Source organism: Tinamus guttatus, unplaced genomic scaffold, assembly GCF_059628265.1.
Source record: "Tinamus guttatus ecotype Peru unplaced genomic scaffold, ASM5962826v1 Tinamus_guttatus_pri_ptg000023l, whole genome shotgun sequence".
In the NCBI taxonomy this organism is placed as follows: Eukaryota; Metazoa; Chordata; class Aves; order Tinamiformes; family Tinamidae; genus Tinamus; species Tinamus guttatus.
This window is the reverse complement of record NW_028288557.1, coordinates 1,848,547-1,865,545: the sequence shown is the minus strand read 5'-3', so window position 1 is coordinate 1,865,545 and position 16,999 is coordinate 1,848,547. Positions and strand designations below refer to the sequence as shown.

At 45.5% G+C, this 16,999-nt stretch overlaps 1 protein-coding gene across 3 annotated transcripts in view; it reads right to left on the bottom strand.

Moving 5' to 3' along the window:
* The window catches only part of PCDH15 (protocadherin related 15), a 133,479-nt gene extending 125,075 nt beyond the window's left edge, over nucleotides 1–8,404 (bottom strand). For all 3 annotated transcript variants that reach the window (XM_088525418.1, XM_088525433.1, XM_088525423.1), the window contains exon 1: nucleotides 8,314–8,404. In XM_088525418.1, coding sequence (XP_088381544.1) covers nucleotides 8,314–8,404 — 91 coding nt within the window. The remainder of the gene's footprint in view (nucleotides 1–8,313) is intronic.
* Between the last annotated feature and the right edge of the window lie 8,595 nt (nucleotides 8,405–16,999).

Sequence of the window (16,999 nt, the reverse complement as noted above, 5' to 3'; positions counted from 1 at the left end):
TTCATCCAAGCCGATTCCCGATCCTCTCCAAATAACCGGGATTGCTTCGATTCAGCCGGCAAGGCGACCGCTCCGAAATTCACAACGCAGGGATTCGAGGATGCGCGGGAAGGACGGTGGCTTAACTGCAAAAACAACCAGCTTGGGCTATTTTGGGGCTTGGTTTTCCTTTTTAAGCTAAGAAAAGCTGTGGCTGATGGACAGCCAAGTACGAAAAGGACACCAACTGAATAAGGGTATTATTATGAACTCTTGTTCACATAGCCTCAGAAAAATTTAAGTCATAGCAAACACGCCACCTAAACAACAGATTTACTTCACCGCTTTATTTCTCCTCTAACTTTTCTGGACAGATGTAATATCTATATGAAGGGTTTGCTATGGGAAAATTGCTCTGCAAGTCTGTGCAATGCTATTTTACTTTAACTGCTTTGGAAAAAGAAAAATAGCAGCACCATCTGTCTTGAGGGCAATATTCGCTCAGATGGAAGTGACTTTCGTTCTAGCAGCCGTTTCGGAGCTGACGGGGTCTTTTTAAAATCATACTTGTGCCTCAAAACACTGCAGAACACACAAAAATATGACACCGTGCCAAGCAGCACCCTAAAACTGCTATTACTGAAAGGAATTTTTTAAGACTGTGAAAATGTATTGGACAATTCAAGAATCACTGTAATATGCTCAGAAGCGCTTATATTTTTAACGCCGACTATACCCCATTTTAACAACTGCTATGCATTAAGCACTGAAATTTCACAGTGTTCTTAATAGCTTTAAGAGTCAGCTTTCCCTGCTACCTGTGGGATGTGCTTAAGATAAAAGCCCGATTCAACAGGGTGAAAAAGTATTTACCATTTGGCATCAAACCAAATCCAGACACAATAAGGAAATAAAGTCTGTTTTAACTGTCTAACTGCAGATGTTTCTATTGAAGTACAAGCAGCTCTGAAAAAGCAGTTGGAAATACCTAGAACATGCTGAATGATTTAATAAAATAGTATTGACATTTATTAACTGGAATAGGGGAGTGGGGATAGCTAAACTGCTTATAGATGAGCCATGAATACCGAACCTTCCCATTTTCCTAACAAGAACAATTGTGGCTTTTAGGCTTTGGGCTAAGTACAAGGTCACCACCACTGAAATGACACTTATCTATCCATTTTATTTAGACATTTATGTAAGATTCCCTAAAAAAAAAACTGCCTTTTGCACAAAACAGAGGAGGAAAACAAATTTGGCCCCAAAAAAAAAAAAAAAAAAAAAAAAAAAAAAAGAAAGAAGAAAGAAGAAAGAGGTGGCAATAGGAAGCTTAAAATGAAATTCAGAACAACACAAATTTTTGCTGCACACAGGAACGTGCAGCACTTCATGCTCCTGCGTGTAAATACTTTTAAATTGTATTCTTGTCTTTTGAATTGTATTCTTGTTAGGAAAAATCAACTCTGGCAAAGGGATATTGCACCTTTAGGTACCTTCGTGGTGACAGCATAAGGAAGGCAGCGTTGCCGCAGCACAGAGGCAGGAGGGGAGAACGTCGCCCTGCCGCGTCCTTCGCGGGAGCGCAGGAGAAGCGAGCGTGGCCCCACCTTGCCAGACATCCCCCTCTTCCCCACCTCGGGTACCCCAAACTGCTGAAATTAGCCAGGGAGCTGAGACTCTGGTCGCTGCTTTTAAAATAGAGCCCACTACACGTTTTCTGAAGCCTCTGGCATGTAGGATACAGAGCCTGGTGATGTCTCGGGGGAATCCTAGCTCAGCTAGAGCTGAACGCTGGTTTGAGAGAGTTTGGCACTGTGTGGGTTTTGAAGAACAGAAAAGTTGCAGAGCTTTTGAGTATAAAACAATGCTTCCAGCATCACTGCAAAAAAAAAAAACAAAAAAACAACAAAAAAAAACAAACCAAAAAAAACCCAAACCCCAGTAAGCTGTAAAAAGGGACAAAAATGCTTTTTAAGCACATTTACACCAGCTCTGCAATAAAAGTGGCACATAAGGAGTTTAAGACTTCTAATCAAGCTGCTGTGGCTTCATAAAGTCAATGTACACTGTACGAAGGATGCCGAGGCCACCTCGATACAGCTCCTCATCTGTGAAAAGCGCCGAGGAAGGAGACTTCCCAGGAAGCACTGTCCGTGGAGGGCGCCATTTAACAGCTTCAGCTTCCTTTGACGGCTTCTGCTTTGAACATTTGGCATAAATTCATCACCGTATTTTTTTGAATCCGTCCAATTGATCAAAACTGATCTAAACTTGATTCTTCCATTTTTTTTCCCCATGCATTTCCATTAATTTCCATTTAACTTCGCCACATTGCTAAAGGGGATAAATATTTTAGGAAACCTAACTGCTGCAAAAAATCAGAAATTATGATCCAAGTCTCTTTCCCAAAACATACAACAAGCTACAACACGACAGCTGCAAAACTGCTACCTGCAGCATAGTCTGCCCCTTCCGCTACATTTTTTTTTTTCCTGTGTATTTGTGTTTAAAAAGCCTGCACCTTGAGTAACTGCAGAACCGGGCCCGTAACTCAAAATAGTTGGACGAAGCACTCAGAGTATCTGACCCAGGGTCCTCCAGCAGAGTGTGGTCAATCACCTCTGTGAGGCAGGGTTTTTCCTCACCTATGTTAGAAAATGGGATTTTTTGATTTTTTTTTAAGCACTCTGTCAACAATTATGAAAATTAAAACATGGTACATGTCCCGTACACAACTTTTATCATCAAATAAGAGGTGAAAAGGCAAGAACGCAAAATTAACCTTCCTGCTCATACCCCTTTCCCAACCTGAAACTTTTTATTTCCAAGTTTTCGTCTTCTTTTGCAAGTATAAAGCTAGAAAATAAACACTTTATGGGATGCACTCGTTGCCATACAAATTTCTAACTTCCATCAGTCACCGGGGAGGTGAATAAGGAGAAGGAAAAAACAGGTCTCCTCAAGCAAATGCCATGTCAGTAACTTTGTGCTTTTCATGATACCAAATCCCTAAGAAATCGGGGATAGGTTTTGAAAAGCCAAAGCTTGCAATAGCCCAAGCACAAGCCACATTCAGATCTTTCCACGCGGAAGAGGGATAAGCTCTGCTGGTTTTTTTGGTCTGGAAAGCAAAAGCAGAATGGCTTTGTGGCAATAACCCCTGGGGGGATGTTTCCCTCAACAATCATCTTCCTCAGAAATGAGCCACTGCGATGGCCCCGATGAGGCCTATTTATTCCCAATGGCGGAAGAGTCCCGCTCACCTCTAAAGCAAATCCCTGGGCACAATTTCTCCTTGCGGCTTCCCTTGGTGACACTCCACCCCAGCGCTTGGCAATCAGGTTTAACTAGGTGCATCAGCACAAATTGCTGCTATTTAAGTATGTGATTTCTGTTCACCGTTGCCTTTTCGTTATACAAAAGGATGGGGGGAAAAAAGATTTAAAAACATCTCAGCAAGACACCGAGACACTTCTTTTTCCTTTTTAAATCTAGCTATTTGTTTTCTTCAGTTTAGCCAGTATTATTCCTTCTGCCACATGAATTTTCTCCTTTTTCAACAGCGATTTCATAAGAAAACATATTTGCATTGAATGACACTGGGCCATTGCTCCTGGGCATGAGGATGAGAGTCTCCAGGACAGCAAACTGGATCCACCCAGTGCATCCTGCTCTTGTTCAGCTCCCATTCAATATGATTCCAACCCCACAGGCCTGCCTGCTGGAAAGGCTAACAAATGTTTTTTGCTTCAGGCTGCAGGAAATTACAGCCTCTGTAGCAAGAGTGAACAGCCCTTCCTCGCTCTGAAACTCTCCTGGTGTTCGCAGGATGGAAACCACAAGGAAGTGTCAGGAAATACTCTAGGAAAACTCCTTCTCGCTCTCACTTGGATACTTGGACTTGGTGGAACCCAGATGAAGTTTTGTCGTAAATCAGCTCCCACAGCTGATGGAAAAAAGATGAAGGCATCGAGACTCTTTCAGCCATGAGCTGTGAAGCCCAAAGACCAAGGAACAGCCAGGCAAGACCAGGCTGGGCGCTCCTCAAGGCCTTAAGCCAGCAGAGGGAGGGCGCAGGGACCAAGGACCTTCCCTCATCCTCAGCTCTGGCTTCCCTCAGCATTGCCCCAGGCCGGCCCCTGCCTGCGCTCCTCCTCCTGGCCACATATGGGGCTCAAACGCCAACCGGCCCTGTCAGCTCAAAAGCATTTCCCCCAGCTAATACCCCGGCCAACAGCGATAGATCTGGTTCCAAAACCATTGGATTTTTTAAAGCAGCCTCTTTAAGTGATTTGTAAACCCTTTACGTACTCAATTGCGTAGCATAACACCACGTTATCCTGAATCCTAAGCCCCCGACTCCCTTGGGAGCCTTTGGGAATGCGTGCTCCAAAGAAGCACTCGCCTTCCCGATGCTTCCTTTGCTCAGCCAGGCCAATAGGAGCGATCCCACACATGAGCACGTGAATAACTGGATATCACCCGCTTTTGGCTGGACTGCAGGACCAACTTACCGGCAGCAGGATGAGCTCCAGGGTGTTTTTCTTCCTGACATCTGAAGGATCCTATAAGGATTTCTGTGCTCCTGCTGCAAAGACCCTTAATACTGAGGCAAGCAAAACCTGCCTTTAAATTAGCCACCTCCACAGACCCAATCTTCTCTCACTGGGAGCAAACTTGGGGAAAGAAAAAGTTTGAAACTAGAAGAGTCTGTTTTGCATCTGGTCCAATTTCATCCACATCTTTGAAAAATGCTTAAAAAAAAATAAAAGCAGGTAATTCCCACTTTAGCATATATTAAGATGCAAGCCTTGGTTGCCTGCCAAAAGCAGCCGCCAGTCAAACACTAACCTTTTTTGATGGGAAATAAAAGGACTGCATAATAAATGCCTGGGTCAGCCAGGAAATAGGAACACAGATCAGACGGGGGACGCACAGCCTCTGAACATGCCGCTTCACTTCTCCCCCGCGCCAGAGCCCCGTAGAACAGCCTAAGTTTGGAGGCCTCCAGTAAGCAGCACAGGGACCAAGACACTCTGACCTGCGACAATTCCTCCCCACAATTTTGCAAACATCTCCATTAACCAAAACCCAATTAATAATGGGAACCAAAACGGGGTGGCTCCGTCTTCAGGGTTTTGTTGTGCTGCAGGTGGTTTCATTTTGCCGTCTTAAACAGCTATCGAGATGCGTCTGTCTTTCACCCTGCAAAAGAGATTCACTACTGGACCTCCACGTCAGAGCTGCTAAGGTGTCCCTTACTCACATACCAGCGCGGCCAACCTTCCTCCTCGCTGCTTTCCGCTCGAGATTTTGCTCTTGAATTTACTGGAGAAGCACCGAGGACCAAGCAAAGCTGCAGCTGACCTCATTTCACCCATCGCTCTAAGTGACATTTCTACTTTATTTAAGCTAAAATATTGGGGAGGAAAGCGCGCGTGACAGTTGGCCTGCTTGGAAAGAGCACACCAGAGGCAGCCAAACTGGCCACGGAAACAGTCGTGCGTGTGTTTGTTTTGAAACACGCTGCCCATCCACCCACAGGCTTGGGTTTGTTCTGGCGTGCCATACGACGGAGGAGGAGAGCAGTGCAGACAAGCAACCCGATAGAGGGGAACGCTGTACGGGCTCATCAATGGCACACTGAGACAGCGAGGCCGCTGAATGCGTCTCCTTCACAAGGAAACTATTATTTATTTACAGCAAGGGGACTGCAGCAGATGCCTGGGAGCTGCATTTCACTAGGAGATTTTATAGCTGCCCCATGGGAAACGATTAAGCTGCTAAAGATGGATTAGTACCAGTAAGTGGAAGTAGTGCCTGAAGGGAGCTGGCTAAAGGGAAGCGACGAGCAGACCGAGCTCTGGAATGGAGTTCGGACGGAAAGGTGACAGAATTCCCTACAAACGGAGAGTAATGCGGCTACTTCATCTGACTGAAACCTTAGAAGAAGAAACACGGAGCACATTTACGGCTGGCACAATTCAAAAGCAAAAAAAAGAGAGCAAATTCGAGACTCTTTTGCGTGTCACCTGGGCACGGACAAAGAGCCCTTCTCAGTTGGCAGGACGAGCAGAGGAGCAGCGAGCTGGATCAGATTGCAGCACAGCCTCCAGCACGGGGACAGCACCCGGGCGGGCCGCGCGCCAGGGCCACGCTCCTCCGAAACCCCCATTCCTGGGATCACAAGGGAAGCTGGTTTGCAGGGGAAGGCTACAGGGAATTTAGTTTAATGAGCAAAAAACTATTTCACTCTCTAAATATTACTTGAGCTGACAGGTAGCAACTTAGGCGCGAGACACGGTTTTATACCCAGCTTTGAGAAACCTATTTCTAACTATTTTTAATACATATCAACTCATTTCGTGGATGGCGTTTGCTGAACCGCCAGCTCCACAACACTGTTTTGAAATTATTTCCATGTCATTTTTCCCCACTATTAAAGCATTATAACACTTCTCCATGTTACTTTGGAGATATTAGACGTTCTGCTTCAGCTGATTTCACACATTCTGGAGCAGGCAGAGCACAACGCCTTCCCCAGCTCATGTCAAAGGTGGCTCATTGCATATTGGTCAAGTGACGGGAATTCCCAACTCCTGATTCAACTTATTTAACAACACGTGCTGTAAAAAACTACATGTTGGAGACTGAAAACAAGCTTGGGCTTGTGCCATTCCCTCTAGCCAGGACCTACAGTTTGATGTTGGGATTAGACAAACTGTTAACTTACCTGGAGCGTGATGCACATTAATAAATTCTGAATTTTTAACATCTTCTACATTTCATGGCAACTCGAGTTAAAGGTTTTTTGGAAAGGTCTCCTACGGTGATTCCAAACTTCTAACATAAGAAGCGAAGAAAAACCTCAAAATGGTTCAGGCAATTATTATAAAGCAAAAACCACTCGATTTGCATTTTGGCTGCAATTGCTACCTGTCAAGGTGATGCCACGTTCACTCATTCCCATTAACAACTGAAACACAGCCAAAAAGCAGCACAGGCGCCCAAACAGCCCAAGCAACAGCAGACAACCAAGTCCTCAGGTACATCCATTACTGGTTTTTAAATCAGGAAATGGAAGTTTAAATAGAAATTGCTCCTCAACCAAGATCCCCATCGTCAACATTCGCTGGCGGAGCAGACGCCTCCCTGCCCCAGTATCGGTGCTGCCTGGTTGACTGAACCTTGCGGGTCAAAACCAGGACGAGGACGAGGCCCGCGGGCCTCCCCGGTGCCGCTGCCAGCGCCTCGGCCCGCGCGCTCGCTGCCCTTCGTCACAAGGGAGCTCGCTCAGGCGAGGAGCGGGTCGAGGAGCTAAAGCCCCCCACGCCGCCAGCGACCGCTGCGACGCCGCCGCGCACAAGGGCAGGAGGTTTCACTAGTTTTCTTGTTTATCATGAGCAGCAAGCAAAAACGGGCTTGGGCTGGCGGGTGGAAGGGAGTGAAAGGCCACTGAGGAAAGAGCTAATAGAGCAGGGAGGAGTATTTTCTACTTGACGCAGGAAAACAAGGAAAGCTCAAGTGCGACAGCAGCTTTCCCATAAAGGCAAAGCTGTCACTATCCACTAGATAGACACTAATGTGTCTATCAACACAGAGTTCTCTAAGGGAAAACTATGTTGCGAGAACAGTGCGTAAAGATGAGCACATTATTACAACTTACCTGTGTGAAATGCCTAGGACTCACAAACAATATACAGGTTCATTACGGACATTATTAATCCATGCTTGCACCTTTTTTCTCAACCCCTTCCTTAAGGATAAGTATCCATCAAACTCAGGTCTTCACTTTTTAATTGTTCTGAAAACATCAAGTATTTGTATCTTTTTATGATTATTACAGGTACATTGTGGAACACATTTTTGGTATTTCTTAAATAAATTCAAGGACATGGTTAGGATGAACACAGGCTATCGCAGCCACATCCCTTTGGTTTAGGATTTCTAACATATGATTTCTCTAAAGAACCCTCATTTGAGGTCTTTTCTCACGTGTTTGCCCAGCTCGGTGTGCTACCTGGTCAAATTTTTCTCTCCGAATACCATTCCGAGCTCTCCAGCACTCCGTTTCTAAGCAGAGCAAGGCAAGGAACATGTTTTGAAGACAGCAATGTACGAATTTTAATGCTGGTTCCTATTACAGCCTTACCCTTCTCTTCATCTTGCCAAAGTTGATAGCTTTGTAAATGGACTCACCAGCTGATTCAAGTGGTGACAACATTACCCTGACCTGTCCTGAGGTCCAAACCACTTCCCCAGGCAGCAAGTCTAGGGCAAAACCAACCCCCTTCCTTCCTCCAGACTGTGCCCGAGCCCCACACCTCTTACCTTCGTCATTCTGGGCCAAGCAACCTGCCAACACGGCGGCGACGGTGATCCCTACGGCTAAGCGTGTCCAGGGGCAAAACCGCTGGAACATCTTCTTGTCACGCGTCACTCGAGGCAGCCCTGCAAAAACACCGAGACTTGCTAAGTGCATCGGTCAAAAAACCTCCGCAGAAGTGTGCGACTGCAAACCATGCCTCAGGTAACTATATACATATATATACATATACATACATATATACATATATATAAATATATTTATATATATCTCACGTGTCTGTATCAGTACAAGCCTTAAAACAAGCAACGTTACCATCACGAATACACGCACTGACTTGAGTCATGTATGTGCAGCCTCCAAGACAGCTGGCCCGCGCTGGCTTCATTAAGTCAGCCATCATTTCCAGCAAATAAATATTTTATTCTTGCTGCTTTACAGCACTTTGAAGAAGTGACTGGAGCGGGGAAGTTCTGCTTATTAAACCTCATCTCGGGGCACAAGCCGGTGGGAGGCCCTGGGTTTGAAGATGTCGCCCAGCAGAGCATCTCCCAGCAAAAGCTGGAGGGAACCAAGCAGGTGATTATGGCCAACATGCCAGGCTGCTGGTCCAGGTCCAGCAGAGCGGGGAGGAGGGAAATTAGAAAAAGCAGGAGAATAAACTGGCCAAGACAGGTCTGGAGGAAGTCCAAAGCACATTTGGAGTAAGTAGCATTAGAAAGTTGTGTAAAGCTCTGCTTTATTGCTCCAGTAAAGAGAATTAACATATTTCTGTGGCCCCAAACTGAATTATTTAAAATATTTCTTCACATTAAAAATACATGGTGGCAAATACAATGAACTTGCTCAGCAATGCAAACATGAACAGAGAGACTTACAGCACTGTAAAGAGAAACTCTTTTTAATATAACCATTTTCCCCTATTTAACAGCCTTGAGTTAACACAACCCGCTCCACCGTCGTGCTACCATTTTCCTTCCACCAACGCTGCTTGCGGAAGGATGCAAAACATTCAGAGAGTATCTAAATCACACCACAAACAAGAACATCAACTCGGGGCTGAAAAAGCTCCTTTCAGATCACTGAAGTTATTTGAACCCAGAGGAAACAAGAGGTATCGTATTAGGGTATTGCATTAGTTTCTTTGGGACAGTCGCATCTATATGTACAAGCCCTAGAAAGAAATGTCACCTTACAGCTTGGAAAAGCCAGATTTGCCCTGAGGAAGCCCTGCTATTTCTGCACTGCAGAAATTTGAAGTTTCAAGGATGCTGTCTCAGGAGACTGTGCATGAAAAGCCACAAACACACACTAGTTTTCCCCTCGGAAAACAGCCTGTCGCCGGAGACGTCGACAGCTCGACTGCAACAGAGGGGCATCTGCGGAGCCATGGCTGCCAGCGCTTCGGATGTTGCTCTCCGAGCAAAACTGACCTAAAATTTCATTGTAGGTGCAAACTAGCATTGTATCCTACTATATTATTTAAGCACAGGAAAAGCCCCGTCTGGCATGAGGGTCTCCTCCACGGGAAGGCAGAGCTGCACACCTGGAAAAGATCCGTATCCATGTTCTCTGCTAGCAGAGGCTCTCCAGCACCTTTCCTGTATCAGCTTCCAAGCAATTCCCATTTTCCTCCCTGCCCAAATTAGCTCCAACTTACTTTGAAACAGCAGCTGCAGCTCCCCTAGAGCCACCATTCCTGGCCACCATTCCCAGCCTGGTGGTTCCCAACCATCATTCCTAGGCACAAAGGGCAATTTAAAAATAAAGGATTCAAGGGCAGCTTATATTTCAAGGTGGCTATCCATACATTTGCTTCCATGGTTTGTTCCCCAAAAGCATCCTTGTACCATTGTTAGAAGCTGTTCTTCCACACACACACAAAAAAAAAAAAAAATCTTGTTAATGTAAAAACATTAGGGGAAGTATAATCCATTATTTGAAACTGCAACAATCTTTGTCTTTACAAAGTGTGCTGAGTTAAAATTAAAGCATTAAAGGACAGGCTATTTTACTGGTTGATAATGGCAATATATATCAATACAAGAGAGCAAAATAAAAGACTTTATTCCAAGGCAAGTATGGGATAAGATACCACACATCTATAAATTTCTCCCCAAGGACCCTTCTCGAGAGATAGGAACAAATCCAAGGCTTTCTCCAAGTGACAACTAAGACAAACCTTTGTATCACTCCAAGAAAAGAACGCACTACAGTTGAAACCTCAGCTTTGACCAAGATTGGAAGTGTTTCCACTTCTTCCCAGCTTCCAACCAAGCTCTCACCACTTCAGTGATTCACCAAGGAGTCAAAAACATGAATTCTGAGCTGGAGGGAAGGAAAGAAAAAGATCCAAACTAACATGTTCAGACACACAATTCTCTTCCTTCCTGGCCAAAGACCAATTCCCAATTCCTCACCCTGAGGACAGGGAGCTGCTGCTGTTCTTGATACCTACAATAGCAAAGCAAGGAGCTAGCTCAGGGCTCCTATCCTGCTCGGGTAGGAGTTTCTGCAGTTATTCCTTCTCTCGGCAAAATTTGTGAAAAATTCTGCAAAATAAACACATCCAACTTGTCATGGGAAAGTCTGCCTTGCTGGAGAATGACTGCCTCCGCTTGCCTGTTAGTCAGCAAGTGTCAAAAGGAGTGCTAAGCGCATCCTGGAATAATGACAGCTTTTCGTTAGCTCTGGTAAAACAGCTCAAAATAAGGTAATTTCCGAATTTAGAGAGATACACATACACACTTAGCAGAAATTTCATTCAACTCCTTCAACGTCAAGTTGAAGGTTGCACTGCTTTGTGTTCCTAGGAGCTTTAAGAACCCCCCAGCTTTTGAAGCTCCGTAATCAGATGCATAAGCAGCAAGGCTCAGTGAATCAGGCAGCTATCGTCGCTTTTCCATGCCCGCACTCCAAATTACAGCCTACACAAAAGGAAAGTTTAGGAGGACTGACCATGTGCCGTTGCCATAGGGATGAGACATCCTGTTCGGCTTGCTTCCTTCCCACCCTCCTGCTCAACGGTCCCTCTTCTACTCATCGCTAACGTCCCACTGGGAATTTTGAGCTGACGCTTCTGCTAATTCCATTAAGAAGAAGGGAGGGAGGTTGGAAGAAGTCATGAGGCAGCCACTGAAGGCAGCCCACCCAACTGCAAATGTCACCGAGCAGTGGCAGAGGCCAAGGGGTGAGTCAACGCAAGACATCAACGTGGATTCACTAATGCGACGAGGCAGCAGCGTAAGCTGCAGCGGCCACGACCGACAGCAGCCGCTCCAGCTCTACCTGGGATCGGAAGATAAACACGTGGCATCACCACGGACAGCTCGTCAGTGCGTCGGTCACTCCAGGCAAAGCGAGGAAGAGCGCTCCAGCTTGGAAGCTGATCTCAGCGCAGCAGTTATCAAATAGTTTCACTATTTAAGAACCTACTAAACCGTAGGAAACAAAAACTTAAAATCAGACAAGGGGCAAAGATGATAGGACACTAAGAGATAAAAGAGCCCACAAACACACCATCCCATTTCCCAACGCACTGCACTGGAGCAGCAGTGAGGAAGGGCCTACCAGGAAACGTTCTCCCCACCGGAGAATAACCGCTCTGGTTGTTAAGGGCCAACGAGGATCGTGAGGAGCTCCGAGAGGATTTAAGTGCCTTTTGTACATTAGCAGTCGCTTGGGAGATGAATTTCAATGTGAATAAAAACGCACACGAGGACAAATAATGTATTCATGAATGCAAATGGAGACGCTGAATTTGTCAGCTTCCTCGACATATTCCCCTCGGAGGAGGCGGCACAGATAGCTGGGTACCCATTACACCCCAGCAGCTAAAGTAAACACAATGCTTGGGAGCATTAGAAGAGATAGAAAAGGACCTAAATTATAATGACATTATAAAGCACAATAAAAAACCCCTCGAGCATTACACGCAGCTTCTGCTGCCGTGATTTCAGAGAGAGATACCAACGATTAAAAAGGTCTTTGGAAGGACAGCCCAACTCTTTTTAAGATGTGGTGAGACTAAAACCGCTGCTTAAAAAGGGGAAGGCCCCCTCCTCACCTTCCCCCTGCCCCCAAAAAATACCCTAATGCCCTTCAGAAAAGAAGCCTGAGGATTATTTATCACAGCAAAAAAGTTGCAGCAAATGACTGAAAAATGGACTAATTAAATTCTCCCTTACTCGTCTAAGATTTCCATATCAAAAAAACGGGAAGCTTTTTTGCACATGAACTCAACATTTAGGTTTCTCCCCAAAGCCTGTAAGGACAGAGCGCAGTTCACAGCACACCCACCTCACCTAAGTCACCTCTACGTCTGCCCTTGCATGCGCTTGCAGGATAACATAGTCCAGAAGCATAGTTTTTATTCACTAAAACTAAGTTTTAGTGAAATTATGACCCACCTGGCCCATTCTGTTCCCATTCAAATAAGCAATTTTTGTCTTTGAACCTGCAGGGTGATATTGCAAAGCTGGAGGAAAAATGCGGTTTCCAGTTGGATAAGGGAGGAGTTTAAAACCACCAAATAAAAGAAAGTAGAGGAAATTAATAGAAATAACTCATGTTTTCACCTGCGTAGCCCTTAACCTTACTGCAGGGACACCAACCTCTTCCCCGAGCACCAGTGAGGCAGGCAGTGCTCCTCCCTAGGAGAGGAAAGCTGGAAATAGCTCCTTCAGCGCAAGATATCTGCACCAGAACAGGCTTTGGCTCAGAGGCAAGCCATCAAACACAAGGCAGGAATCCGTACGGATGCGGCATCAGGAGAGGCCTGGGAGAAATTAGACAAAATTGGAGCCACAGTAGAAGCAAACTGACCCGAGGATACAGTCAACCTTGGGTGGCACAGCTCAGCAGAGGACATCACAGCCGTCACACCAATGCTGCCTTACAGCCTTAGCCTGGTTTTGAAGCTGGAGTTAGCAGCGCGCTCTCACATTTCCCATCTCAAAGGCATTAGATGGTTTTAAATTTGCTGAGATCTCAGGTTTTCTTTTTGAAGAAATGTCTTTGATAATGTAATTGGATTGATTTTGTTGAATCTCTGTACCACTACGTGTCAGCAGTCCCTATCTTGCGTGTCCCGTGAAAATCTGAGAGGCCAAGAAGCAAATCAAAATAAACCTAAGAGCAATCAAGATTTGAGCTTTACCCTGAAAACAAAAGTTGCAAAGCCCTAGTTTTGAACTAAGCTGCTCACAGGTTTCATGGGGAACCTGCTCAGAAGACAGGGCAGCAACTAGTCCAAAATACCCACTGGTTTCATTCCACAACTCGTACACTTTCACATATGCAGCCAACATAGGTGGCTAGGGCACATTTCAGGGCTGGCAAACCTGACTGTAGAAAATATTAACCTTTAATGGAAAATCATCTCCCAGGCACTCCTTACGATAGTCTTCCACAGCACTGATGCTTCCAGATGTTTTCATAGTCCTGTCAAATTCTTCCTCAGCCAGAATTGGTTGAATTGCCATTCGTAGCTTTCTTATATAGACAGGCAAAACAAAACTGAGGCAGAAATTCAAGAAAACATATATACACATATAAAAAACCATCTATCTTCAGGTTTTGTTTCATGTGTAATCACCAACATGACATGCATCTGAAGACACATCTGACCTGTGCACACCAGCTGCCAGAATCTGACCCATTCACAGCAGACGTCTCACCAGGATGACACCCGAGACCTGAACAGTTATGCAAGTCTACACCAACAGGTTTGCACTCTGTTTTGCATGGATATTTGAGCCAACTCCATCAACCCAAGTCAGCTCCCAAGCGCCTAGTATAACCTGGAGACATTTAAAGGTCTTCGTTGGTGCTGAGAAGAAGGTCTTCAGCAACAAGTAGCCCCATATGTGTTTTTTAGGAGCACCCACGTGGGTAGCAAAGGAGGAGCACCCGAAGCAAGTAGCAGTTGAGGCAAGTTCAGGCAACTAAAAGCAACAGATAAAGCACTGTCAGAAGACAGTGGACAAAGGAGAGACTCATTTGTAAAAACCTAAAGCCTTCAAAAAATTTAACTTTCTGTATGTTTCTTCACTTACTTATCCTGCCTTTCTTTGCAGAAGAGTTATCTAAGGCCTCAACAGAGTGCAACCCAGGTGCTTTAAAATTTGTGCGCTTAAATATATATGTATTTTCCTTCAGACGCCAGTTCCTTTGGTGATATCCATTCCAAATAACTGCCAAGTTACTCCAAATAGCTGCCTTCAGGTTTCTCAATGCCAAATAAAAAGAATAAAAAATTATTCAGAAAATGTAATGAAACATCCTGAACCTTTTCCTTCCTACCGCCACAAATTAAAAGACTTATAAAGACAGGGAATACTAAACAAGGGGCAGTCAGGCTGAACATGGCCCAAAACTACTCAGGGATGGTTTTCCATGTGTTTGAGACATTTCCTCGGAAGTCTGAGGCGGGAGGAGCCGGGCGCTCCCTCACAAGCCCTCTCGCACGCTGAGCTTCAGCATGCCTCGTGCCTTGGAGGGAGGAAAACACCGCATTTCCCTAACACTAACTAAGTAGGAAAAAGGTTTCTGTGGGAGGGAAGGCCACTTACAGGCTGCCTTACGACAGGGAAGGGCTGCTGGGGTGGTGGGAAGCTGGTAGCAGCCGCCCCCTTCGCTGAGCAGGTCCTGTTGCGCTCCTGCTCCCTCAGCGCGAGCAGGAAAGCCCAGGGATAGCCCATGTGAACCCTGCCAGCCTGGGGAGAACTAAAACCAAGCAAAAGACACGGGGCGTGGGGGGAAGCCTACGCTGCCAGAAGGCAGTCAGTAATGTGGGTGAATTAAGCGGCTGTCGCATCAAGAAGGCGCCATGTAACGGCTCACGAGGAGCTCCCTCCTCGTTCGGCAGAAACGCCCAGGAAGGTGATGCCACATTCATCACCCGGCCTAACCTAACAGCATTTAATAACAGTGACATGATTTAATGCTTACGATGAGTCAATTAGTGGAAGAAAAAGGCTCCTCCTCGATTACAGCGCTCGAGGACAGCGATGCGTTCCGGCGTCGGGAGCCGCTCCATTACCTGCTTGCTGCCAGGCAGAGGAACAGGCAGCGCTCAGGGGCACACATCTGCTCGCTTTAACAGCATGGGCATGACAGGAAAAGAGCCTTTTTATTCTTTTTTTGGATCATTTAGCTGCAGTCACACCAGCATGCTCAGGAACCACGAGCGGTGTTGCTACAACACAGCTGTGTTTTACAGCTCCCACCGCCACTGCAACAGCCTGAATCCTCCCCCACAAATGGAGATTTGCTTCAGTTTCTGTTTCAGAATAATCTGCAGCCTGGGAATGTTGGATTTAAGGTACTTGGAAGTACCTTAAAACTGATCTTGAAATGCTTTTCAGAGTTATCTGCTCTGCTTCTGCTCCTCTCTCTTCCCCCTCATAGCAGGCTATGCCCTGTTTCACAACCCAACTGTAAGAATATGAGACTTGACTGAAAGCTGGAGCAGACACCGAGACATGCTAAGAACAAAAAAAAAAAAAAAAAAAAAAAAAAAAAAAAAAAAAGGTACCTTGATGTGGTTCCTCAGAGGATTTTAAACATATAAAAGAAATCCAGAGACTGGTTTGGCAGCTACTTATATTAAGAAGTGAGAACAAAACTTAGCCTAAGAGGAGCAGGCTTAAACAGAAAGGGGAAATCAGAGTTTCTGCTCCTACGAGTCCTTAATAAACTTCTTCAGAAAAAGCTGTCCAAACCTACAGCATGACACTGACCTGTGCAAAACTGTTCTGCCTATTTGGAGCTACTTAGTCAAAGCGACGCTGAAGCGTTACAGCAACATGGAGCTCTGATTCTCCTCGAGCAAGTATAAGCAATTCCCAAACCATCTTCACCACCTACTTCTACCAGTTCAGTCATCAGAATTCCTTTCATCCCCTCATTCAGGATGCGCTTCCACTTCAAGAGAAGTTTAAAATTACTTTCATGCTATTGGGAATCTGAGTATTTACAACATCTCATGTCTCTTGACATTTTAACAGACCAGTACCTAAAGCTCACTCTTCAGTTTTCAATGTGCATATATGTGTGCTTGATAAAAACCACTTCACTTGAAAGCATTTGAGCTCCCTGACTATACAAGAGAGCACTGAAGTACCCTAAGTAAAAGGTATAGGGCAATATAGCTTTCCATTAACCTAGACTGCAAACTAGAATTATGATACACAATCTATTTTTTTGTTTTAATGAGTCTCTCTGCACACAGCCCTTACAGGGATGCAATGCAGGGCCCATCCAAGCTCTCCAGGACCTACAAAACAGCCGATACGCTGACTTGCAACTAACCCAAGAATAACAGGTCAAACCACGCTCCCCAGATTAAACTAATTCCCCCCAAATTAAAAGGGGGGCACAAGTTTTTCTATCGAGTTCAAAAAAAGTCTTCTTCAAGTTGTAATAAAACTGCTCCCCAACAGCTAGGCACTGAGCAACCCAAACAGAACCAGTAGGACAGCACTGCCCGTGACGCGCCAAAGCCCCTCTTGGAAAGCTCGGGGCAGGTTCAGCTCGATGCGGTTTGTTCCTAACGGGTTTGCAAGAGAGTCGAGCCAGTAAGGGCAGTTCAGCTGGCACATCCAAATGCACCCAATCTGGCGTGCACGGTCTTATACAATGGGGTATTTTTGGAGGGACACAAGAGGGGTCCAAAGTGGCAGACAGTTT